This window comes from Pomacea canaliculata, linkage group LG7 (assembly GCF_003073045.1).
Source record: "Pomacea canaliculata isolate SZHN2017 linkage group LG7, ASM307304v1, whole genome shotgun sequence".
NCBI lineage: Eukaryota > Metazoa > Mollusca > Gastropoda > Architaenioglossa > Ampullariidae > Pomacea > Pomacea canaliculata.
The window spans coordinates 9,092,949-9,119,047 of NC_037596.1; the positions used below are offsets into that span (position 1 = coordinate 9,092,949).

At 37.4% G+C, this 26,099-nt stretch overlaps 1 protein-coding gene across 9 annotated transcripts in view; it reads left to right on the top strand.

Moving 5' to 3' along the window:
• The window catches only part of LOC112567941 (cubilin-like), a 33,649-nt gene that overhangs the window by 4,056 nt on the left and 3,494 nt on the right, over nucleotides 1-26,099 (top strand). For 4 of the 9 annotated variants that reach the window (XM_025244847.1, XM_025244849.1, XM_025244848.1 and 1 more), the window contains exons 8-44: nucleotides 201-236; nucleotides 567-599; nucleotides 1,159-1,179; nucleotides 1,360-1,398; nucleotides 2,116-2,151; nucleotides 2,481-2,513; nucleotides 2,968-3,000; nucleotides 3,820-3,864; nucleotides 5,073-5,160; nucleotides 5,453-5,562; nucleotides 5,881-6,057; nucleotides 8,072-8,159; nucleotides 8,361-8,470; nucleotides 8,678-8,851; nucleotides 9,325-9,412; nucleotides 9,619-9,728; nucleotides 9,936-10,109; nucleotides 11,251-11,338; nucleotides 11,524-11,633; nucleotides 11,849-12,022; nucleotides 14,203-14,290; nucleotides 14,507-14,616; nucleotides 14,812-14,985; nucleotides 16,147-16,234; nucleotides 16,426-16,535; nucleotides 16,751-16,924; nucleotides 17,928-18,015; nucleotides 18,232-18,341; nucleotides 18,537-18,710; nucleotides 19,854-19,941; nucleotides 20,148-20,257; nucleotides 20,477-20,650; nucleotides 22,120-22,207; nucleotides 22,419-22,528; nucleotides 22,847-23,023; nucleotides 25,662-25,752; nucleotides 25,986-26,092. In XM_025244847.1, coding sequence (XP_025100632.1) covers nucleotides 201-236; nucleotides 567-599; nucleotides 1,159-1,179; nucleotides 1,360-1,398; nucleotides 2,116-2,151; nucleotides 2,481-2,513; nucleotides 2,968-3,000; nucleotides 3,820-3,864; nucleotides 5,073-5,160; nucleotides 5,453-5,562; nucleotides 5,881-6,057; nucleotides 8,072-8,159; nucleotides 8,361-8,470; nucleotides 8,678-8,851; nucleotides 9,325-9,412; nucleotides 9,619-9,728; nucleotides 9,936-10,109; nucleotides 11,251-11,338; nucleotides 11,524-11,633; nucleotides 11,849-12,022; nucleotides 14,203-14,290; nucleotides 14,507-14,616; nucleotides 14,812-14,985; nucleotides 16,147-16,234; nucleotides 16,426-16,535; nucleotides 16,751-16,924; nucleotides 17,928-18,015; nucleotides 18,232-18,341; nucleotides 18,537-18,710; nucleotides 19,854-19,941; nucleotides 20,148-20,257; nucleotides 20,477-20,650; nucleotides 22,120-22,207; nucleotides 22,419-22,528; nucleotides 22,847-23,023; nucleotides 25,662-25,752; nucleotides 25,986-26,092 — 3,828 coding nt within the window. The remainder of the gene's footprint in view (nucleotides 1-200; nucleotides 237-566; nucleotides 600-1,158; nucleotides 1,180-1,359; nucleotides 1,399-2,115; nucleotides 2,152-2,480; nucleotides 2,514-2,967; nucleotides 3,001-3,819; nucleotides 3,865-5,072; nucleotides 5,161-5,452; nucleotides 5,563-5,880; nucleotides 6,058-8,071; nucleotides 8,160-8,360; nucleotides 8,471-8,677; nucleotides 8,852-9,324; nucleotides 9,413-9,618; nucleotides 9,729-9,935; nucleotides 10,110-11,250; nucleotides 11,339-11,523; nucleotides 11,634-11,848; nucleotides 12,023-14,202; nucleotides 14,291-14,506; nucleotides 14,617-14,811; nucleotides 14,986-16,146; nucleotides 16,235-16,425; nucleotides 16,536-16,750; nucleotides 16,925-17,927; nucleotides 18,016-18,231; nucleotides 18,342-18,536; nucleotides 18,711-19,853; nucleotides 19,942-20,147; nucleotides 20,258-20,476; nucleotides 20,651-22,119; nucleotides 22,208-22,418; nucleotides 22,529-22,846; nucleotides 23,024-25,661; nucleotides 25,753-25,985; nucleotides 26,093-26,099) is intronic. The other 5 variants (XM_025244852.1, XM_025244851.1, XM_025244850.1 and 2 more) reach the window with 5 other exon arrangements.

Genomic DNA, 26,099 nt, shown 5'->3' on the forward strand with positions numbered 1-26,099 from the left:
CAGTAACGCTCTGAAAAAAATTCTGATTCATGCCATCAATTCTTTTAATGTTTTTGTTTTATAACACAATAGTAATGCTCGCTAATACTATAAATGTTATCGTGTTTGTTAGTTATACGGAATGATTCTAGGTCTTCATCATGATCGCTTATAATCCTTTCCGTTATAATTGTTTCTTATTCCACTTATTTCTTATTCAGATTCAACACCTACAACCACAACAACATGGACATCAAGTGAGGCTTCAGACTACTTGTTGTCATTAGTCCTGAGTAAAAATAGTTTTATTATATTTAATATCGTCGTTGGTGTTAAGACTATCCTAAGGTCGAACACTCACAACAACAAGTGAGTAAAGTAGCTTTCATGCTTTTGCCAAACTACAAGTAAAACCAACTCTTTTTCTTTATGTATCGCAAACTTTCCTGGTCATCACTGTACGTATTATCAGATGTTTATGTTATGAAGAATGTTAAGTACTGATCTTTTAAGAAAGTCAGTATTATTTAATATTCACCAGGATCACACCTAAAGCTTTCAGTAAGATTTTGTTTTTCTTTATTCAGGCCCATTTACAACCACAACCACACTGACATCAGGTAAGTCACATGACATGACTGAGATTAGTGCATCTAAAAGTTCCTAAACTGTCACAGTTGTAATCCACTGGCATAGTTATTACCTGGCAATAGCGTTTAGTCAAAGAATGCCGCCTCAGGGTCTTATTTATATGTAGGTTGGTACAAACTTTGGTCACATACATACAGTTGTTTGTCTGCCTCAGAGTCAGTCTCAATAATAAAAAAAATGAATTTTCTTACTTAGTGAACATTCAAAAGATCGTGAGACTTTCATTAACTCGCCTGACTGTCTTGTATTGTTTACTAATGGGTTTTGAAATCCCATTTAATTACAATTATCATTATGTTTAAGAAAATATAAAGCAGTTTATTTATAAAGCCGAATTAATTAGGTCTGTTTCTTTGTCTGTTTTGTTACGTGCATTTTGTATGTTTGTATTATCTTACGTTTCAAAGTACAAAGATATATTTACAGAGGACGATCCGTAGGACTGTGATTTATAACTTCGTGAATTTATTCAATTTTTGAAGTATCCGCTTTATTTTATTTTTTTTTACCGGGGCCTGGCGACAACAGCTGCAACTGCTACGACATCAGGCGAGTTGCTTGACATTTATTTAGTACTGATTCTTATTATACCTTTCTCTTATCATTTATCGCTAATCCACTTTTATGTGTAAATACAAACATAATTTTCTTTAGAAGCTGATTATACAGTTTGCGTTTTATGTCTTAATTAGCAACGTTTCTTATACTGTATTTTTTCGCATTCCCCAGATACTACTCCCACATCTACAACAACGACAACGACATCAGGTGAGTGACGTGTAGGTGGATGATTGTTGGGGACAGGGAAAGTATTTTATATGTAGATATGTTAATTTCAGGTATACTAAAATATTTGTTATCCAGTTTAATTGGCCCCTCCTATCGTGACCTAACAACGTGATATATTTTATAATGCAGTTTGTAAGTATTCATTTGTAATAGTTTTAACCAATAATGAAGTCATCGTCGAGTTAACAGTAACTGAATATCTCCATTGCTTATTATATGCGAATTCATTTATGACTAAAAACATCTTTCATTGTAATCAAATTAATTTCTTTCAATACTTCAGGCCTTTATTTTCTAAGCACAATAAAAAATCAGAGCAGTATTACAAGAAGAAATATTTTCATACTGAGGACAAGTAGATACGGACGATGACTAATAGTTTGGTCTTTTTTTAAAGTTTTAGTGAAAACCACTATAAAATTAGCATTTCTGCCCACTTAAGTTAATTTAATTTAGAATTCGAAATTTTCAGGTTCGTATGAATTGATGTATTCATCAATAACGCTCTGAAAAAAATTCAAATTCATGCCATCAATTCTTTTAATGTTTTTGTTTTATAGCACAATGGTAATGCTTGCTAATACTATAAATTTTATCGTGTTTGTTAGTGATACAGAATGATTCTAGGTCTTCATCATGATCGCTTATAATCCTTTCCGTTATAATTGTTTCTTATTCCACTTATTTCTTATACAGATTCAACACCTACAACCACAACAACATGGACATCAAGTGAGGCTTCAGACTACTAGTTGTCACTAGTCCTGAGTAAAAATAGTTTTATTATATTTAATATCGTCGTTGGTGTTTAAATTCTCCTCAGGTCGAACACTCACAACAACAAGGGAGTAAAGTAACTTTCATGCTTTTGCCAAACTACAAGTAAAAACAATTTTTTTCTTTATGTATTGCAAACTTTCTTGGTCATCACTGTACGTATTATCACGTTTTTATGTTACAAAAAATATTAAGTACTGATCTTTTAAGAAAGTCAGTATTACTTTATATTCATTAGGATCACTCCTAAAGCTTTCAGCAAGATTTTGTTTTTTATTATTCAGACCCATTTACAACCACAACCATACTGTCATCAGGTAAGTCACATGACATGAATAGGATTAGTGCATCTTAAAGTTCCTAAATTGTCACAGTTGTAATCCACTGGCATAATTATTACCTGGCAATAGCGTTTAGTCAAAGAATACCGCCAGGGTCTTATTTATATGTAGGTTGGTACAAACTTTGGTCACATAGATACAGTTGTTTGTCTGCCTCATAGTCAGTGTCAACAATAAAAAAAATGATTTTTCTTACTTAATGAACATTCAAAAGATCGTGTGACTTTCATTAAGTCACCTGACTGTCTTGTATTGTTTACTGTTAGGGTTTGAAATCACATTTAATTACAATTATCATGAGTTTTAAGAAAATATAAAGCAGTTTATTTATAAAGCCGAATTAATTTTTGATTAGAAAACTGAATGTGCAGTTTGTATATCAAGTAGGATCATTCCTTACTAGTTTCTGTTTCTGTTTGTTATTCCCAAGGTTCTATGCTCACAGATACAGCAACAACCTCAAGTAAGTCACGTGTAGTTAGTTGAACGATATCAATGTGTCAAGACGTACTCAACTGTTTGTTTATGTGTCTACCTTTTGCATATTTATGTGTGCATTATGCAATATGTATGACTGACAGCTTTTTCTGTGCACACATCAACATTATAAGGTTTGCGTCCTTTACATGCAAAATATATAAAGAAACACAATCTGCAAAGACAGATTTAAATTAAACACACTCGTAAACAAACTTACATATTAAGATTTTCTTCATATCATAAAGAGCTTCATTCCTCAGAATAATTAATAATAATTCTAACGCGATGTGGGCTCACAAGTGATTTAGTTGTGGCCCTCATGGATGAACAAGGCCAAGACTGATACAAACATATATAAGATAAAGTATACACACACTGTGTAGATGTACACAAGCATACTCACATTGTGTAGATATGTACAAATACTCCTTATATAAACAAGCAGAAACACATTGTATATACTTAAGCACACATTATATATACAAACATTACACACCTTGTGTAGATATATACAAGCAAGCACACATTATACACACATAGATTACACACATTGTGTAGATATACACAGGCAAGCACACATTAATATAAAGTACTCATACTGGATTGATATTGTCATACAGGATTGTCCAAATACAAACATAGGACATTTATTTAGTACTGATTCTTATTATACCTTTCTCTTATCATTTATTGCTAATCCACTTTTATGTGTAAATACAAACATAATTTTCGTTAGAAGCAGTTTGCGTTTTATGTCTTAATTAGCAACGTTTCTTATACTGTATTTTTTCTCATTCCCCAGATATTACTCCCACATCTACTACAACAACAACAACAACGACATCAGGTGAGTGACGTGTAGGTGGATGTCTCTGTAGTTTTGTGTATGTTTGTTGGGGACAAGTATGTAGATATGCTAATTTCAGGTATACTAAAACATTTGTTATCTAGTTTAATTGTCCCCTCCCATCAGGACTTAACAACGTGATATATTTTATAAAGCAGTTTGTAAGTATTCATTTGTAATAGTTTTAACCAATAATGAAGTCATCGTCGACTTAACAGTAACTGAATATCTCCATAGCTTATTATATGCGAATTCATTTATGACTAAAAACATCTTCATTGTAATCAGATTAATTTCTTTCAATACTTCAGGCCTTTATTTTCTAAGCACAATAAAAAATCAGAGCAGTATTAGAAGAAGAAATATTATCATACTGAGGACAAGTAGAGACGGACAATGACTAATACTTTGGTCTTTTTTTAAAGTTTTCATTTCCTGTGAACTAAGCAATCAACGAATATCGAATACTCCTTTTAATTACAATATTTATTCCCTTATTTACTCTTTTACTTACGGTATTTTCCGTCCATTTACGAACTCGGCTATCAGCACTTAACTTTGTTCCTCTTTTCTGGTGTATATTCTGTCAACAGTACGTACATCTGCGTGTCTCTCTCCTGTCTCTGTATCTCGTTGTCTGTCCATTCCTCCGTCCATCTCTACAAACATTTCCTCCGCCTTCTTTTATTTACAGACTACATAGAGATTCTAAAAACTCATCTTTACTACTAAGACTTTTGTAACAAACCTATTCCGAAAAGTTCACACGAAAGTCACACAATTTCTGTGATCCACCATCCGATCTCTTGCGTCCGTACAGATTACTGTTTGTCTACAAGCTCCAAATACCCATTTGATCATCATCACATAAACATCACTCGAGTTTGGTTTATTTTGTTTCCCTCGCCAGTTTTTTATTTATTTTTTTTTAACAAAAAAGACATACGAAGAAATAATTGTTTCATATTCAAACTCTTAATATTATAGGCAGAAAAAGTATGCTATATTACTCATAGACTATTACGTAACTGACTTCAATCACACACTTATTTGTCTCTCTTGGAAATTTTTTAAAAACCTTTTTTTAGAGATTAATAAATGTATTTAATAAATTTTATTTGAACATCGTAGGAATTAGTTATTCTCGATTCCTTTTTGTCAGCTGTGTATCAATGATGACAAGCTGAAAAATTGACTTTTGTGTGCAGTGTGCTCTGTGAATGCTACGACTCTGGATGCTGTACCTGGGCAAGTTGGTCACGTGACATCTCCTAACTACCCGTCCCCCTATTACAAGTGAGTGGACGTTTCAAGTAACATTTATTATTCTACTTTCTTGATGGTTTTATCAACAATTTAACAAGCTATCAAAGACGACAGTTTTGAGAGGAACGCCAATACGTATGGTGTGTAATACGGGTGTTAATTAGCAAACTAGGCTTTGTACTGTTATAATTTCACCTTAAAGGGATTGTAAAGGCAAAATAAAACTGCTTACATTCTCGTAAAGAGTAGGATCCACTTAAATCTCGTTTATTTTTGCGTCTGTTCATATGGAAAAAGTTGTGATTTCATGTTTATTTTACAGCAACGCCGACTGTCGGTGGCTGATATACGCTGGCAGTGGTTATGTTGTGAAGGTGACTGTCTTGAACTTCAGTCTGGAGACGGGGTTTGATTTCTTGGAGTTATACAACGGTAAGAGGGTACATAAAGGTAAACGTAAGATGATAAAAGTTATCGAATTCGTTGAGCTCAGTTAATATTCTTCTAAATATTTAGAAATCTCTCGTCAATTAGAAGATTTCAAAACGGTATTATTAAATCCACGGTTTGATTATTGAGTCTCTAAAGTCATGAGTTTTTCAGTTTTTAGTAATTTGTGAAATGCTCTTTATGTTTTATTAAAACGTACTCTGTTTTAAACCGTGCGCAAAAATTAATAACATTTAATTCGGCTACCAATGTCAGAGGAGTACTTAAGTTCTTGATAATTTAAAATACATTCTTCGACAGGGATCGAGCCATCCAGTTCATCCCTCATTATCAGGACCAGTTCCACGCCCCAACAGTCAGTCATCCACAGCAGTGGGCAGTACATGTACATCAGGTTTTACAGCGACGGCTCCGTCACGTACTCAGGCTTCAGGCTGACATACGAGGCCGTTGATCAGCAGTCTGTGCCAACGTCTGGTCAGTGTGTTTAACTTTCTCAGAGATATTAATGTCATCAGTATTTCTTTTTATTAAAGTGTCTCAGTGCGTATCTTTTATTATGTGATTATAACTACATTTACACTCACATATATATATTAGCAAAAGCCACTGAATTCTGAGTATGTACTTACTAGCATGTAATTAAATATATCTCACCCTAAAAATTGACACATTTTACTATAACAGCTCCATTACATTTCAACAATAACAAGTAAACTAATACCAACACCACGTATGTCTCTTTGATAACTAATTTTTAAAATATACTGAGAATGCTTCTAAAATAAGGAAACTAGCAAACAGTAATTTTTAACAAAATCACACACACACACACAACAGAGATTAAATATAACAAATGTCGCCCCACGGTCTCAAAATACCGGCGGAGCAGTAAAAATACAAAAATATTTACACCAGATGACTACATAACAAACTTAGTGTTAACGAAATAAACAGCAACTAAGTACATAATCGCCTTCACTTACCGATTTCATGTGTATGTTGAAGCTGTTTAATTCGTTCACTAGTAATCTTTAACACCAGCTCTCCTTTGAAGGCATCTGCAGCTAGTACATCAGACCTGTCAGCCGTGTTATTTTTTATCTTTATGCTTTGTTAGTGTTAAAATGTTACATTGTTGAAATTAAATTTCAATGAAATTAACCTAGGCTGATAAAACAAACACAAGTGCACATTTTGGCAGAAGGGGCCTGTCCAAAGACGTCCGCGGGCCGTATTTTGTCCACCCCTGCTTTATCGCCATACACATCATATTAAAACACCAACAAAAAAAACAAAAAAATCATAATAATTAACGGGCAAATTTTGAAAACATCAACAATCACAAGGTTAACTCTAAATGTTAACACGTAGCAATTTTCCCTCTCTCCCCAGTAAAGGTATTTGATTTAAAGTTTACATGAAGTCAGCTTCTGAAGCACCGCCGTCAGAAAAAGGATACACAGTATTTCGCCATTGCATATTTCCTTAAACTTAGGTTGCATTTAGACTGCCAGCACACGTTGAACAGTCAGTCAGTTGTCCCATGACCAGCACCTGTCGTTGGGGAGAGCACACGTATAGACGCAGCAGTTGACAGGGCCGCCACTCTTGCCTATTGCGGGTGATAGTCAGTAGGTCCTGTACAGGACGACCAGTCCAGTCTTTAACATTCGTACGTCAGTTCTTTCTCTGGCCACTGCTGTCGGCCACCCTTCAAGGTTCCTGACTGCTGAGGGTGGCTCCCAAGTATTCAAAGCTGCTTACCTCTTTGAGCTGTACCCCATTCATATAGATCTCTGTCATGCCGATGCCTTTGACTATAACTTTGCTCTTTTCAGTTCTGGTCTCTATTCCATGTCCATTTGAACAGTCTGTTGGTGAGGTCTTGAAGTTCTTTATTAGTGCCTGCTAACATATATATGAATAACAAGAATAGCAAGCACACACGGTGTAGATATACACAAAAATACAAACATTGTGTAAATATACAAGGCATTACAGGCATTTAAAGTCAAGCGATGTAAGCTGATCTTCTGTGACATTATGACCCGCCACGACACCCTGTCGAGGACTGAGTTTCAAGGCACCTTGAAGGGTTGCTGACGGCGCGGTGGTCAGAGTAAGAACTGTCTTACGAAGGTCAAAGACTGCACTGGTCGTCCTGTACAGGACCTGCTGACTATCGCCGAATTGGTAAGAGTGGCGGACCCTGTCAGCTGCCACGTCTATACGTGTGCTCCTAATAACGGCATGGACCGGTCAAGGAACGACTGAATGACAACCATACCCACATTGTATACAGAGACACAACCAGACACACAGGTGCAACTTACCAGCAAGTCTACTGTAAGCGACGGATAACTACAGGTGTAATATGTTAAATCTGTTTTTATTTAGTTTTTATTTAATTCTTCACGGGTGTGTTAAACAGTTTATTATATACCATTATTCAGATGATAATTATCTAAATAGTTACTTCTCTGTGCAGTTTGTACTTCTAACGGGACAAATTTATCTGCTGTACCCGGGCAAGTCGGTTACCTGCTGTCTCTTTATTGGCCGTCTGTCTATTCCGGGTGAGTTGCTTCTTTGCCATAAATCGTCATTCATTCACAACTTGTATGTGAATCTTCAACTCGACATAAGCTCTTATTAACTTGTTGTGGAGTGAAAAATATAACATTAAATAAGCGATGTATTATCTTGTGTATTCTGTTTCCCTAAAATTGTATGCTTGCTTAATCTTTGTTATTATTTCACTCTCTACTCTATTTCAGCTTCATCTCCTGCTCGTGGACGATAAATTCTACCAGTGGCTATGTCGTCAGATCAAGTATCTTGAACGTTACTAACCCTGAGTTCTCCTTCTACATCAGAATTTATGACGGTAGGGAGCTTGAGATTAACTTATGACTTATTCCACTACGTTTTTGTGTAGCTTGGAATACTCTCTGAACAGTTGTTTGTGCATTGTTGGGGAAAATTCTTAAAGATTTCAAATGGAACCTCAGCTACCCTTTAACTGTTATCTTATTCTAAAATCTGACGGCGGAGTACTTTGTATAAATAAATATATATCATTTGCGCTCCTCAGGTATGTCGGAATCATCCCCTCCACTTGGTCAGTTCTCCAGTATGCCGTCACAAACCGTGTATTACAGCTCTGGACAGTCCATGTACATCACACTTACTACCTACGGTCTCAGCCCAAACTCATTATTTAATCTCACCTACGAGGCCGTGGATCAGTTGTCTGCCCCCACGTCTGGTGAGTAACATTTCACTCAGTGCAAAATGCAATGCAACCTGTGACACTTGTCCGACTGAAGCAGAAGGCATTACCTCAATTATTTACAGTGAAACATCTACCCACACACAAGTAAGACGTCAGGTTCCAAATATCTTACATTTAGTTTATCCATTGAGTTAATTACACTCACAATTGACCTAAATGGTTTCAGAAGAATTTCAGGTAAAACTTGTAAAATAGTATTTCGTATCAACTCACGTAAAAAAAAACCTGAGAGATTCGACTCTGTATGTGTACATCAAGTGAAGGTTTTGGTTGTAAAGCTGTTGACCCTATAGAGGGGTGTAAGTGTGACGTATTATAAAACGTTTGAAAGAAGGTAACACGTCAATTTGGTAGACCATCTGTCGGATTTGTGTGAGGAACATGCCATGGAATGTGTTTTTTTTTTAAATTTAAAGTCATCAAATACATGTTACTTCTCTGTGCAGTGTGTACTTCTAACGGGACAGCTTTCTCTGCTGTACCTGGACAAGTCGGTTACCTGTCGTCTCTATACTACCCGTCTGTTTATTCCGGGTGAGCTCTTTCACAGAAATCGTCACCCATTCATACTATTATCTTTATGTGAAACTCGCTGTTTTGATAGGGTTTTACTAATACATTGTTTTGCATAAAATGTAATAAAAACATTAAGCGCTGTATGATCTTTTCATTATCTTTCCATGTGATTGCATGTTCACATAACCTTTGTTATGATTAATTCACTCACTACTGCTTTTCAGCTTCATCTCCTGCTCTTGGAGGATAAACTCTATCAGTGGCTATATCGTCAAGGCAACTATCTTGAACGTTACTAACCCTCAGTTCTACTTCTACATCGGGATTTATGACGGTAGGGGCATTGAGATTAACTGGTAATTTAACTCTACTTGTCCGTGTAACTTGGAATACTGTTGTTTGTTTATACTTTCTGAACTGTTGTTTGGGTATTGTTGATCAAATTCTTGTAAATTTGAAATGAAACCTCAGCTACCCTTTACCTGTTATCTTATTCTTACGTCTCGCGGAATACTTTGTATATATCTATTGCGATCCTCAGGTATGTCAGCCTCATCCCCTTCACTTGCCTCGATCTACAGCATGCCATCACAAACCGTGTATTACAGCTCTGGACAGTCCATGTACATCACACTTACTACCTACGGTCTCAGCCCAAACTCATTATTTAATCTCACCTACGAGGCCGTGGATCAGCTGTCTGCCCCCACGTCTGGTCAGTAAAATTTCACTCAGTGCAAAATGCGTGTGATACTTGTTCGACTTGATCGAGCAAAAGTCTGGTAACGCTAAATTTATTATTGCACTATCATTTCGAATTTATATCTATGTGTATATTCGTTTGTAGTTAGAGATGCTTCATATTTCCTTTAGTTTTGTACTGCTATGCGCTTGATTAAGTTTCTATCACTTTGGGTTATTTAATATAAATACAAAGGATGATTGCGAACAGCAGGAACCTACTTTGTTAGACGACAGTGACTACAAGGGTTCTGTGGTTTGTTGTTTTACGTCTGGCCAGCAACTAAGACTACATCACGGCAAGGCAGCTAGCCTTGTAAACGGATGCCTTATGTACAGAAAAAAACAGAGTACCCAAGACTAGAGCTGATACCATGTCATCTAACCTTCACTATATTAGTGACAGCCACTAACCGTGACGCCACCGGACCGCCCGGCTGTGACTACACAGAGAAATTAGTGTTCAGACTAACTATTACTCTTATAAAAAATAAATATCATATAAAGATATTTACACGAAGAGAAGGTAAACAAAAGCGATAACCTCAACTATTCAAAGTAAGGCGTATACCCCAACAAATGAAAGAGGCCGTGTTATCACAAATATTTTACATTTAGTTTATTCCTTGAGGTAATAACACTTCTAATTGACTAAAAGTAATTAAAAAGAATTCCATATTAAAGTTAAAAAATAGTTTGTGCGAACCCACTAAAAAACGTTAGAGAGGATCCTATCAATCTTTACTTCACGGGATGGATATGATGAAATGTTGCTGACACCTTAAAGATTGATTTTATTAAGATTGATTAAGGATAAAGTATTGCAAATAATGTGAACGAGCGTCACACTAAAAAAATAAAACAGACACTGACAAAGACTTTAAAGCACATTTTTTTCTAGCTTTTTTCTAATAAAAAAGCCTACACAAATTGTTTAGATATACTCGATTACACACACACACACGCACGCTCTCACAGACGTACAAGCTTCCAGCGCGGCCGGGGTACGCGATTGTAGGCTACAAATTTCATGATGTAAAAACTTTTTTTTCTTCGTTTTTCTAGCCATCGGCTTCTGGGTGATAATTAATTGAAGTAGTTACTTCTCTGTGCAGTGTGTACTTCTAGCGGGACAAATTTCTCTGCTGTACCCGGGCAAGTCGGTTACCTGACGTCTCTGTACTACCCGTCACTGTATTCAGGGTTAGTTTAATCATAAATCGTCATTCATTCACAGACCATTATTTGTATATAAATCTCAATTTGGCCTAAAGTCTGATTGCTGCATTATAGTGCATCAAATACAATATAAACATTAAGATTTCTATTATCTTATGCATTGCCTTCTTCTGAAATCTTGTATTTACATAATCACTGCTCTATTTCAGCTTCATCTACTGCTCGTGGACAGTAAATTCTCCCAATGGCTATGTTGTCAAGGCGACTGTGTTGAACGTTACTAACTATGACCTCTACTTCTACATCACAATTTATGACGGTAGGCCACATGAGATTAACTGATGACTCTAACTGCGTTTTTGTCGCTTGGAATACTTTCTGAACTGTTGTTTGTGAACGGCTCAGGAAAATTTTTGTCCATTTCTAGTGGAACATTGGCTAGTCCTTAACTGTTGCTTTATTCTAATATCAATATGAATATATTTTACTCTATAGATTGCGAAATACTTTGTATTGATCGTTTGCTTTCCTCAGGTATGTCAGCCTCATCCCCTTCACTAGCCTCGATCTCCAGTATGCCGTCACATACCGTGTATTACAGCTCTGGACAGTCCATGTACATCACACTTACTACCTACGGTCTCAGCCCAAACTCATTATTTAATCTCACCTACGAGGCCGTGGATCAGTTGTCTGCCCCCACGTCTGGTGAGTAACATTTCACTCAGTGCAAAATGCAATGTAACGTGTGACACTTGACCGACTTAAGCAGAAGGCATTACCTCAATTATTTACAGTGAAACATCTACTAACACACAAGTAAGACGTTTTTGTGTCAGGTTCCAAATATCTTGCAGTTACTGACTTTATTACACTCACAATCGACCAAAATGGTTTCAGAAGAATTTCAGGTTAAAGTTGTAAAATAGTAGTTCGTATCAACTCACAAAAAAAACTTGAGAGATTCGACTCTGTATGTGTACATCAAGTGAAGGTTTTGGTTGTAAAGCTGTTGACCCTATAGAGAGGTGTAAGTGTGACGTATTACAAAACGTTTGAAAGAACGTAACACGTCAATTTGGTAGACCATCTGTCGGACTTGTGTGAGAAACACGCCGATGGAATGTGTTTTTTTATTTTATCATTTAAAGTCATCAAATACATTAATAGAATATTTATAGTGCGTCTTGGTCATAAAACACCACCGAAAAATGTTGTTATGCTCTATTCTTGTCACGGACCATCCGCAGACATGCGCATTCTTTCCAAAAACCAATATAAGATCGCTTAAGGGTGGGCGTCACTCCTTAGAGGCACCAATAATTATTAGAACCAAACACAAGTTTACAAGAAGACAAAATATCAACAATAATCTACAGTCAATAATAATAATAGTCCATCACGTTCACACCATCAAAGTTTAACAAGTCACTGCCGGAATCCACACGGCATCAAATGAAGAGTTGCAATAATAACACACCATCAAAGTTTAACTGATTAACATGTTAATAACCGTTTAGTCCCTGCAGCTCTCCAGTCCCCGGTTTCTTTTAGTCCACTTTAATTCTTTCTTCTACAGTTCAATAAATGATAAGAGAGTGTTTTTACTATACCGATAAGTTACTGTCAGGCGGGTGGGTAGAGCAAGATGTAGCTGGGATAAAACTAAGAGGAAACCATCCCTCCTCCGGCGGTTAGTTTCAGCTGACCAGGCACCCTCCCTGGGGTTGGTCGGTACGTCAGCGTAAGGAAGGGCAGGGTAGCCCCCTCCTTACTCACTCCAAGTCCACTGCTCCTGCTCGCCCACGTCGGTGTGCAGTTTCTTGGCCCACAAGAATTTGCACGGCCGGTTGCTCACACCACAGAGCTCCCACGGCGATGATAAGGACTAAAGAAACACGATGTACATCCACAGTAGTACATCTGCACTACTACATCTCCCGTAATACAGCCACCGTATCACGTCCACAGAGATCGTCGAGTCGGTGAAATAAAACCACAAATCCACCAAATTATTATCAGCCGCTCCCTGGCCGCTTATGGTCGGGCTTAAATATCCACCCCAGTCCCTCTAGACCAGACCTGGGCAAACGCCGGCCCGCAGGCCGGATCCGGCCCGCCTCCTGTCTCTGACCGGCCCGCCTGCTGGCCCGCCCGCCAGTAAATATATATATATACAGTATTGGGTAAAACTGAGTTAACTATATTAGTCCGGCCCTCTAGAACCATTCCAGTTTCTCATCCGGCCCCTTGGGAAAATTAATGACCCACTCCTGCTCTAGACCAGGTGTCAGCACTGCCTGGCCCGCACGTGACCTTCGCTGAATTGCGTCGCTTACATTTTCTTTAAAAAAAAAACAACCCATCAACATCGGATGTCAACCTTCCCCCTTCCCCGCTTCTCCCCTCTACTACGCAGTTGTCCGTTACAATTCTAACGAATGTATCCTCGACATCACAGTCATTGAATTAAGTCATTTGACACACACACACAAAATCAGTAGCAACAAATAATTTCTCTCAATACTTCAGCATTTTTTTTTCTTGACTCACTAACTGCAAGAAATATTCTGAGAATCAATATCGTCATTTTACAGACTTTGCAGCACATCTTTTCTAGCTTTATTCACATAGAGAATCATGCACACATTGTGTAGATACACAAACATTAGAAACTACTGTAGATGGACAAGCAAACGCACATCGTGTAGACATACACAAACAGACACAAGTACAACGTACCAGTACGCTAGTGGTCCGCGATTCTTACCTACAGGTTTGTGTGGTTTAATCTGTTTTTTATTTATTTACAGGTGTAAAATTCAAAAGGGTTTTAACTTCCTTCTTGCTTAGGGATAATTATCTGAAGTAGTTTCTTCTCTGTGCAGTGTGTACTTCTAACGGGACAACTTTCTCTGCTGTACCCGGGCAAGTCGGTTACCTGCCGTCTCTATACTACCCGTCTGTCTATTCCGGGTGAGCTGACTCTTTAACAGAAAACATCATGTATTAACAGACCTTTACTTGTATATAAAACTCACTGTTCCCTAAAGTCTTATTATTGCATTAAAGTGAATAAAATATAATAGAAATATTGAGCTCACTATTACCTTGTGCATTAAGCCTTTCTGAAACCATATAGTTACATAACCTTTGTTATGATTTGTTCACTCACTAACTCCTCTTTTTCAGCGTCATCTCCTGCTCGTGGCCAATAAATACTACCTATGGCTATGTCGTCAAGGCGACTGTTTTGAACGTTACTAACTCTGAGTTCTACTTCTACATCACAATTTATGACGGTAGGAGACATGAGATTAACTGATGAATCAAACTGCGTTTTTCGTGTTACTTGGAATGCTTTCTGTACTATTGTCTGTGCATTGTGCGGGCAAATTCTTGTATATGGCATATGGAACGTCAGCTACCGTTTTACTGTGATTTTATTCTAAAGTCTGATGGTGAAATACTTTGTATCCGGCGTTTTCGTCTCTCAGGTGTGTCAGCCTCATCCCCTTCACTTGCCTGGATATCAAGCATGCCATCACAAACCGCGTATTACAGCTCTGGACAGTCCATGTACATCACACTTACTACCTACGGTCTCAGCCCAAACTCAACTTTCAGTTTCACCTACGAGGCCGTGGATCAGTTGTCTACCCCCACGTCTGGTGAGTAATATTTCACTCAGTGCAAAATGCGTGTGATACTTGATTGACTTGATCGAGCAAAAGTCTGGTAACGCTTAATTTATTATTGCGCTATCATTTCTAATTTATATGTATATGTTCGTTTGTAGTTAGGGATGCTTCATATTTCTTTAGTTTTTTACTACTAGGTACGTGATTAAGTTTCTATTACATTGGGTTATTTAATATATATATACAAAGGATGATTGCGAACATCAGGAACATACTTTGTTAGACGACAGTGACTACAAAGGTTCTGTGGTTTGGTGTTTTAAGTCTCGCCAGCAACTAAGACTACATCACGGAAAGGCATCTAGCCTTTTAAACGGATGCCTTATGTACAGAAAAAAACAGAGTACCCAAGACTAGAGCTGATACCATGTCATCTAACCTTCACTATATTAGTGACAGCCACTAACCGTGACGCCACCGGACCACCCGACTGTGACTACAAAGAGCAATTAGTGTTCAGACTAACCATTACTCTTATAAAAAATAAATATCATATTAAGATATTTACACGTTCAAAAAGTAAATAAAAGCGATATCCTCAACAATTCAAAGTAAGGCCTATACCCACATAAATGTAAGATGCCGTGTTAAGTCACAAATATTTTACATTTAGTTTATCCCTTGAGTTCATTACATTCCTAATTGACCAAAAGATATTTAAAGAATTCCATATTAAAGTTAAAAAGTAAACAGATTCTACGAACCCACTAAAAATAAAAAAGGAGAGGATTCTCTCAATCTGTACTTCACGTAACGGATATGATAAAATGTTGTTCACACCATAAAGATTGATTTTATTAAGATTGATTAAGGGTGAAGTGTTGCAAATAATGTGAACGAGCGTCACACTATCATTTTACAGAGGAAATAAATAAAACAGACACTGACAAAGACTTTAAAGCACATTTTTTTCTAGCTGTTATTGTAATAAAAAAGCCTACACAAATTGTGTAGATATACTCGATTACACACACACACGCACGCTCTCACAGACGTACAAGCTTCCAGCGCGGCCGGGGTACGCGATTGTAGGCTACAAATTTCATGATGTAAAAACTTTTTTTTTTCTTCGGTTTTATAGCCATCGGTTTCTCGGTGATAATTAATTGAAGTAGTTACTTCTCTGTGCAGTGTGTACTTCTAGCGGAACAAATTTCTCTGCTGTACCCGGGCAAGTCGGTTACCTGACGTCTCTGTACTACCCGTCACTGTATTCTGGGTAGGTTACTTCTTAATCATAAATCGTCATTCATTCACAGACCATTATTTGTATATAAATCTCGATTTGGCCTAAAGTCTGATTACTGCATTATAGTGCATCAAATACAGCATATATATTAAGATTTCTATTATCTAGTGGATTGTCTTCTTCTGAAATCGTGTATTTACATAATCACTGCTCCTTTTCAGCTTCATCTCCTGCTCTTGGACAGTAAATTCTAACATTGGCTATGTTGTCAAGGCGACTGTGTTGAACGTTACTAACTATGACCTCTACTTCTACATCACAATTTATGACGGTAGGCCACATGAGATTAACTGATGACTCTAACTGCGTTTTTGTCGCTTGGAATACTTTCTGAACTGTTGTTTGTGAACGGCTCAGGAAAGTTTTTGTAGACTTTTAATGGAACATTGGCTAGTCCTTAACTGTTGTTTTATTCTAATATCAATATGAATATATTTTACTCTATAGATTGCGAAATACTTTGTATTGATCGTTTGCTTTCCTCAGGTATGTCAGCCTCATCCCCTTCACTTGGTCAGTTCTCCAGTATGCCGTCACAAACCGTGTATTACAGCTCTGGACAGTCCATGTACATCACACTTACTACCTACGGTCTCAGCCCAAACTCATTATTTAATCTCACCTACGAGGCCGTGGATCAGTTGTCTGCTCCCGCGTCTGGTGAGTAACATTTCACTCAGTGCAAAATGCAATGTAACGTGTGATACTTGTCCGACTTAAGCAGAAGGCATTACCTCAATTATTTACAGTGAAACATCTACACACACAAGTAAGACATTTTTGTGTCAGGTCACAAATACCTTACATTTAGTTTATCCATTGAGTTAATTACACTCACAATTGACCGAAATGGTTTTAGAAGAATTTCAGTTTAAAGTTGTAAAATAGTAGTTCGTATCAACTCACTTAAAGAAAAAATTTAAAAGATTCGACTCTGTATCTGTACTTCAAGTGAAGGTTTTGGTGGTGAAGCTGTTGACCCTATAGAGAGGTGTAATTGTGACGTATTATAAAACGCTTGAAAGAACGTAACACGCCAGTTTGGTAGACCAACTGTCGGACTTGTGTGATGAACACGCCGATGGAATGTGTTTTTTAATTTAATGTCATCAAATACATTAATACAATATTTATAGTGCGTCTTGGTCATAAAACACCACCGAAAAATGTTGTTATGCACTATTCTAACGAATGTATCCTCGACATAACAGTCATTAAATTAAGTTATTTGACACACACACACACAATCAGTAACAACAAATAATTTCTCTCAATACTTCAGCATTTTTTTTCTTGACTCAGTAACTGCAAGAAATATTCTGGTAATCAATATCGTCTTTTTACAGAGAACAAGAAAGAGGGCCAGTGACAGAGACTTTGCAGCACATCTTTTCTATCTTTATTCACATGAAAATCATGAACACATTTTGTAGATAAGAAGCATCAGAAACTACTGTAGATGGACAAGCAAACGCACATCGTGTAGACATACACAAACAGACACAAGTACAACGTACCAGTACGCTAGTGGTCCGCGAGTCTTACCTACATGTTTGTGTGGTTTAATCTGTTTTTTATTTATTTACAGGTGTAAAATTCAAAAGTGTTTTAACTTCCTTTTTGGTTAGGGATAATTATCTGAAGTAGTTTCTTCTCTGTGCAGTGTGTACTTCTAACGGGACAACTTTCTCTGCTGTACCCGGGCAAGTCGGTTACCTGCCGTCTCTATACTACCCGTCTGTCTATTCCGGGTGAGCTGACTCTTTAACAGAAAACATCATGTATTAACAGACCTTTACTTGTATATAAAACTCACTGTTCCCTAAAGTCTTATTATTGAATTAAAGTGAATAAAATATAATAGAAATATTGAGCTCACTATTACCTTGTGCATTATGCCTTTCTGAAACCATATAGTTACATAACCTTTGTTATGATTTGTTCACTCACTAACTCCCTTTTTTCAGCTTCATCTCCTGCTCGTGGCCAATAAATACTACCTATGGCTATGTCGTCAAGGCGACTGTGTTGAACGTTACTAACTCTCAGTTCTACTTCTACATCTCAATTTATGACGGTAGGAGACATGAGATTAACTGATGAATCAAACTGCGTTTTTCGTGTCACTTGGAATACTTTCTGTACTATTGTTTGTGCATTGTTCGGGCAAATTCTTGTATATGGCATATTGAACTTCAGCTACCGTTTTACTGTGATTTTATTCTAAAGTCTGATAGTGAAATACTTTATATCCGGCGTTTGCGTCTCTCAGGAGTGTCAGCCTCATCCCCTTCACTTGCCTGGATCTCCAGCATGCCATCACAAACCGTGTATTACAGCTCTGGACAGTCCATGTACATCACACTTACTACCTCCGGTCTCAGCCCAAACTCAACTTTCAGTCTCACCTACGAGGCCGTCGATCAACTGTCTGCCCCCACGTCTGGTCAGTAACATTTCACTCAGTGAAAAATGCGTGTGATACTTGATTGACTTGATCGAGCAAAAGTCTGATTACGCTTAATTTATTACTGCACTATCATTTCTAATTTATATGTGTATGTTCGTTTGTAGTTAGAGATGCTTCATATTTCCTTTAGTTTTGTACTACTAGGTACGTGATTAAGTTTCTATCACTGTGGGTTATTTAATATAAATACAAAGGATGATTGTCAGCATCAGAACATACTTTGTTAGACGACAGTGACTACAAGGGTTCTGTGGTTTGTTGTTTTACGTCTCGCCAGCAACTAAGTTTACATCACGGCAAGGCAGCTAGCCTTGTAAACGGATGCCTTTTGCACAGAAAAAAACAGAGTACCCAAGACTAGAGCTGATCCTATGTCATCTAACCTTCACTATATTAGTGACAGCCACTAGTCGTGACGCCACCGAACCGCCGGCTGTGACTACACAGAGAAATTAGTGTTCAGACTAACCATTACTCTTATAAAAAATAAATAGCATATTAAGATATTTACACGTTCAAAAAGTAAATAAAAGCCATATCCTCAACAATTCAAAGTAAGGCCTATACCCACATAAATGTAAGATGCCGTGTTAAGTCACAAATATTTTACATTTAGTTTATTCCTTGAGTTCATTACATTCTTAGTTGACCAAAAAATATTTGAAGAATACCATATTAAAGTTAAAAAGTAAACAATTTCTACTAACCAAGTAAAAAAAAGGAGAGGATTCTCTCAATCTGTACTTCACGGGGTGGATATGATGAAATGTTGTTGACACCATAAAGATTGGTTTTATTAAGATTGACTAAGGATGAAGTATTGCAAATAATGTGAACGCGCGTCACACTATCATTTTAGAGAAGAAAAAAAAACAGACACTGACAGAGACTTTAAAGCACATTTTTTCTAGCTGTTATTCTAATAAAAAAAGCCTACACAAATTGTGTAGATATACTCGATTACACACACACACACACGCACGCTATCACAGACGTGCAAGCGATTGTACGCGATTGTAGGCTACAAATTTCATTTTGTAAAAACTATTTTTTTTCTTTGTTTTTATAGCCATCGGCTTCTGGGTGATAATTAATTGAAGTAGTTACTTCTCTGTGCAGTGTGTACATCTAACGGGACAACTTTCTCTGCTGTACCCGGGCAAGTCGGTTACCTGCCGTCTCTATACTACCCGTCTGTCTATTCCGGGTGAGCTCATTCACAGAAATCGTCATCCATTCATAATATTACTTGTATGTGAAAGTTACTGTTTTGATAAGGTTTTACTAATACATTATTTTGCATAAAATATAATAAAAACATTAAGCGCTGTACGATCTTTTCATTATCTTTCCATCTGATTGCATGTTCATATAACCTTTGTTTTGATTAATTCACTCACTACTACTTTTCAGCTCCATCACCTGCTCGTGGACGATAATTTCTTCAAATGGCTATATCGTCAAGGCAACTATCTTGAACGTTACTAACCCTCAGTTCTACTTCTACATCGTGATTTATGACGGTAGGGGCATTGAGATTAGTAGTAATGTAATGTAATGTAACTCTGCTTGTCCGTGTAACTTGGAATACTGTTGTTTGTTTGTACTCTCTGAACTGTTGTTTGGGTAATGTTGATCAAATTCTTGTACATTTGAAATGAAACCTCAGCTACTCTTTACCTGTTATTTTAATCTTACGTCTGCTGGCCGAATACTTTGTATATATCTATTGTGTTCCTCAGGTATGTCAGCCTCATCACCTTCACTTGCCTCGATCTACAGCGTGTCGTCACCAACCGTGTATTACAGCTCTGGACAGTCCATGTACATCAGGATTACTACCTACGGACTTAGCCCAAACTCTATATTCTTTCTCACCTATGAGGCTGTGGATCAGTTGTCTGCTGGGCCGTCCGGTCAGTAACACTTAAGTCAGTGAAAAAAAGCAAAATGTAATACTTGTCCAATTTATTTAAGCGAAGGACTTTTGACATTAAAACGTTCGTTGCATGCTATTTCGCATTGCTATCCGCATGTATGTGCGTCTGTATCGAGATATTATTAGTGGTTGAATAGATTCCTAACTGTCCGGGTTCTTATCAATAAATATAGATATTTGGTGGAAAGACTGACAACCTGCTGCATTTAGGATTTTTGAGTAAACTGGTTAAAAGATATTTCAGTCAGTTTTAGTGATAAAATTGCGTCTCTTGCTGTTTTATTTATAGTAAGATGCTAGGTCTTGGTAAGCTGACATTATGTGAATGTTTGAGTTAAAATATAAGGCAAATGAGATTGATGCGCAATAACTAACTTCTCTCAAAAAATGAAGCTAAAAATACATCAAAAGCGTTTACAGAAATCAAAAGCTTTGTGCTAATACACATTTACAATTGTAACCCACTCATGTTATACAAATTCATCATTTGTATCAAGCTTGGTGTACTGCTCACCGTTACCTGTAGACCATGCATGTACAAATTAATATAATATAGTCATTTCCGACAAGCTGTCGTGTTTAAGAAAATATTTTTTTTTAGTCCGGCTGATTTTCGAATACAGCCCTTCAGATTTAAGCACATTTCTGATGTGGGTTTGTCTAAGATAAACTCTTTATTTTTATTTAATTCAAAGTTAAAGCGCCCTAAATAATAGGCCTGTTGGACATTTCAGATGACAGTTTGGGAAATGACAGTTGTTCTATAAAAAGAAAAAAAACCCCAACTAATTAGTACACTACCAGCAGGCCTAGCAGCCGCCACTCTACAGCTAATAACATTAGGATCATCAAAACACATCCTTATTACTAACACCATACGAATTTGTAACAAACCTCTGGTGGTTTCCGCTCTGCAAAGTCCACACTGAAGTCACATCATGTCTGTAATCTAGCATCCCGTAGCAAGTGTTTGCACACAAATGATCAATTATATTTTGAATACATCAATGTACAAATAATACTGACTCATTGTAGTGTCTGTACACAATCGTGAGCTCCTTGTTTTAATGAGTCGCACTGTTTGTCTATAAGTTCGAATAGCCATTGGCTCATCACATAAACATGCCTCGAGTTTGCTTTTCTTTTTTTCCCTTGTGAGATTATTAAATAATGAGACATACGATGTCAATATCGATGCATGATGAGACACATTCAAAGTTTAAATATATGTATGATAAAGCACACACAAAAATTTAACTAACTGAACTTAGTCGTACATTTCCCTTTCTTGTAAAACATAAAACAAATTTTGCATTCTTGTTATTAATAAGTCTTACTTAAAATTCTTTTGAATAGTTCAAAAATTTAAATGTACTTTGGGTTATTCTTACAATTTTTAATTGTGTATTAGTCATGACATAAGAAAGAATTTACTTTTGTGTGCAGTGTGCTCTGTCAATGCTCCAACTATTTATGCTGTACCTGGCCAAGTTGGTTACCTGACGTCTCCTAACTACCCCTCTCCCTATTACAAGTGAGTGGATGCTAGGTAACATTTATTATTATGCTTTCCTGATGGTTACGTGAACAATTAACAAGTTATCAAAGCAGAAAAGGTTTACAAGAACACCAACAGACACTGTGTATAACAAAGTTGTGCTGATTACGGGTGTTAACTAACAAGCTATGCCTTGTATTGTTATTATTTCTCTTTAACAACATGTTATTTCATGTTTACTGTACAGCAACGCCGACTGTCGGTGGCTGATAGTCGCTGGCGATGGTTCTGTTGTGAGGATCACTGTCTTAAACTTCAATCTGGAGCCAGGGTGGGATTACTTGGAGTTATATAACGGTAAGGGTAAGCTAAATAATGGTAAAGATGAGACGGCATGAGTTTTAAAATTGGTAGGAGCCTTGAATAAAAGTTATTTTTGTTCTAAGTAACTAGCTTGCAGCTGTAAATTTTAATATATATATATAAAGTAACATTATGTTTGCCCCGTATTGATTAATTTTCTAAAGATCGCTTAAAATTGTCCGTTTTTGTATTTTTTGTTGATTATGAAGGGCTATTTATATTTTATTATTACATTTTAAAAAATAATTTGTTTTAATATGTCAGTGGAGAAGTACTTAAGTTCTTGATAACTCTAAACACTTTCTACTACAGGCTCCCAGATATCCAGTTCATCCCTCATTATCAGGACCAGTTCCACGCCCCAACAGTCAGTCATCTACAGCACTGGGCAGTACATGTACATCAGGTTTTCCAGCGACAGCATCATTTCGTACACGGGCTTCAGGCTGACATACGAGGCCGTTGACCAGCAGACTGTGTCCACGTCTGGTCAGTGTTTTACCTCCTTAGACTTTTAATGTCAGTATTTTTCTTTGTACAGTGCCTTCATGTTTTATTTCATAACCTTTTTATGACTAGGTGCTACGTATTTATGTTTATCTATAATCAGTAAAAGCCACTGAACCCCTTGCTATGTACTTTATGCATGTTACGCTAGAAGTCGTTATATTCCACACACACACTGCGTTATATCCCAAAAGTAACAAAGGCAACTAACCCCGATGACACGTTCTAGTTCAAATATTCATTAAATATGTCAGTGGAGAAGTACTTAAGTTGTAAATAACTCTAAACACGTTCTACCACAGGCTCCCAGATATCCAGTTTATCCGTCATAATTTTAAATATGAGGAATTTTCTACTTACTATAAAACTAGAGAATATTTAGATCTGTTTCACTAAGCATTTTAGTTACAGTAAAGTATTCCTAAAACAATAAATACATTTATATGACACACTTCCAAAAGTTTTAGGCTAAAAGTGCTTCACACGTAGGACATTCACACACACACGAGTGACACACAGAGACTAAATGTAGAACATTATGTAAGCTTACGATTAAATTATGGAAGGAGAAAGGCATTAACAGTTTGCCTTATCCTCTACCCTCCTTCATTCAGCTATAGCTTAATGCATTTTTTTCCAAATGCTCATCAGTCATAAACACATTTCTGTCCAAAATTGATTTTAAATTTTTAAAATGACTTTTTTGTGACATGAACACTTTAAATAATTTACCGAAGTGACAAATGTCAAATGTGACTTTTCAGTCAAGTTGTAAGTTTGAGAAAGCTCACTATTGTTAGAAAGGACGATAAATACAAATACATTCATTACCGGGGATGCAGAGCAATGATCTAGTTGGGCGGAACATTTTAAAGAAATACTGAACCAGTCACCAGCAACAACCATTTTGGACATTGCCTTAGCCGCCGAACAGCTCTAAGTGACCATCAATCCACTAAGTCAAAAATCATCAAAGCCATCAAGTCCTTGAATTCTGACAAGGCGGCAGGCCCAGATGACTTTCCTGTAGAGACACTCAGGGCAGACCCAATAGCCGCAGCAGAGATGCTACAACCCCTGCTGCAGACAATTTGGAACCAAGAAGTTGCAGCAGACTGGAAGCCTGGCTAGTAAAGCTACCCAAGAAAGGTAACCTTACCCAGTGCAGCTGGGGTGGGATTACCCTACTGTCTATTCTTAGCAAGGTCCTGACTCGAATCATCCTGGAGAAACTGAAGAATGCCGTAGACAAGAGACTGAGGCAAGAGCGGGCAGGCTTTCGCAGGGTAAATCATGCACAAACCGTATTGTTACACTGCAAATCATTATTGAATAATCCATCGAATGACATTTTTGTGGATTTTGAAAAGGATTTTGGCTCTGTAGACAGGAAAACATCTGGAAGTTGATGCAGCACTAAGAATTTTTACCAAAGTTTATTGTTATCATCCAACAGCTGTATGAGGACTCGATATGCCAGGTGATCCACAACAGGAAGTTGACCGACCCATTCGCAGCGGGGACTTGAGTGATGCTGGTTGTATGCTCTCGCCGACAGTATTTCTGATCTCATAGACTGAATCATGAGAAGAACATTCTCTAAGAGCAATATGGGAGTTCAGTGGACTTTTGTTATGCGACTTGAGGATCTCGACTTTGCGCACGACGGGTCAGCAATAAGCAAGAAGCCCCACTCCAGCTACATAGGGAATGTATTACAGAGTCTGACAGTTTTCCGTACCTCGGAAGCATAGTCAGCAAAGATGGAAGTGCAGATGAAGAGAAGCCGAATAAATAAGGCCAGGCTTGTAATCTACATCCCGCGACCTATCAGGAACTCCAAGGCTTTGTTTCTACACACCAAGAGTTGCATCTTAAATGGATCTGAGACATGGCGTGTGATTAAGCCATTAGTCAACAGATGTCTGCTCTACATCCTCAACATCAGGTGGCCAGAGAAGATCTCCAATACAGGGAGAGAACCTACTAACAACCTGCCAGCCAAGACATCAAGAAGCGGAAGTGGGGCTGGATAGGTGCACCCTGAGAAAGCCGGCCGACTATTTAACAAGACAAGTATGGGCTGGAACCGGCAGGATTGGGAGACTCAGATATGGCGGAGGTTGGTCTACAGAGAGGCGGAGGGTTGGGAGACCCAGACAGACGTGGAGATCAGTCCACAGCGAGGCGGAGGCAGCTGGCATGACATGGACCCAACTGTGAAGTGACTCACAGAACCGGATGCGATGACGCGGGGTAGTTGCGGCCCTATGCTCCACTGGGGGTGAAAAGGAATAAGACATAAATAGATCAGAACATGTCAGCAAGTATAGATGCTATGTAATTAGTCAAATTACTATTGGCTGTACGTAAATTACTAACACTATTGGTTGTATGATTGTTACTAAGTGCGGTATGCGTGTAATTAGAAATTGTGGGCAAGAAATCGTTTTTTAAATCTCATATTTTCGCCTAACTTCATATACAAGTAGAAGTTTCCAGCAGCCTTTGTTTTCATTTGTATTGTTTCTCTTCCCTCTTTTCTTAATTGGCTATTATTAGAAGCACCTTATGGTGCTAGATTTTGTCTAAATGATGACCCTGTAATTCTTTTCCCCAGACGTTTGTCCTGTCAACGGTACTGCTTTGTCTGCTCTTTCTGGTCAAGTCGATTATCTGAGGTTCCCCAACCACCCGTCTAGCGATTCCAAGTAAGCAGGTTTCTTAAAGTCACAAATTATTGTTCATCTGACAAAGATAATTTTATTTGCTTATAGAAGGTAACCATGAGCTTCTTATACTTAAATAAATATTGATGATAACAAATCTCTACTCCGAACAGCTGATGAAATAAATGTTTTCTTCTCCTGAGCATTATTTAACTTAGTGATGCTAGTTTAACATTAGGCACACTAAGACTACTTATCTTTTTATTTGTTTACAGTAACACCGGCTGCCGATGGTTAATCAACTCTACTATTGGTGATGTTGTCAAATTGACTGTCTTAAGCGCCAGTTCGGACTTCTTTTACTACATCCAGATTTTTGACGGTATGAG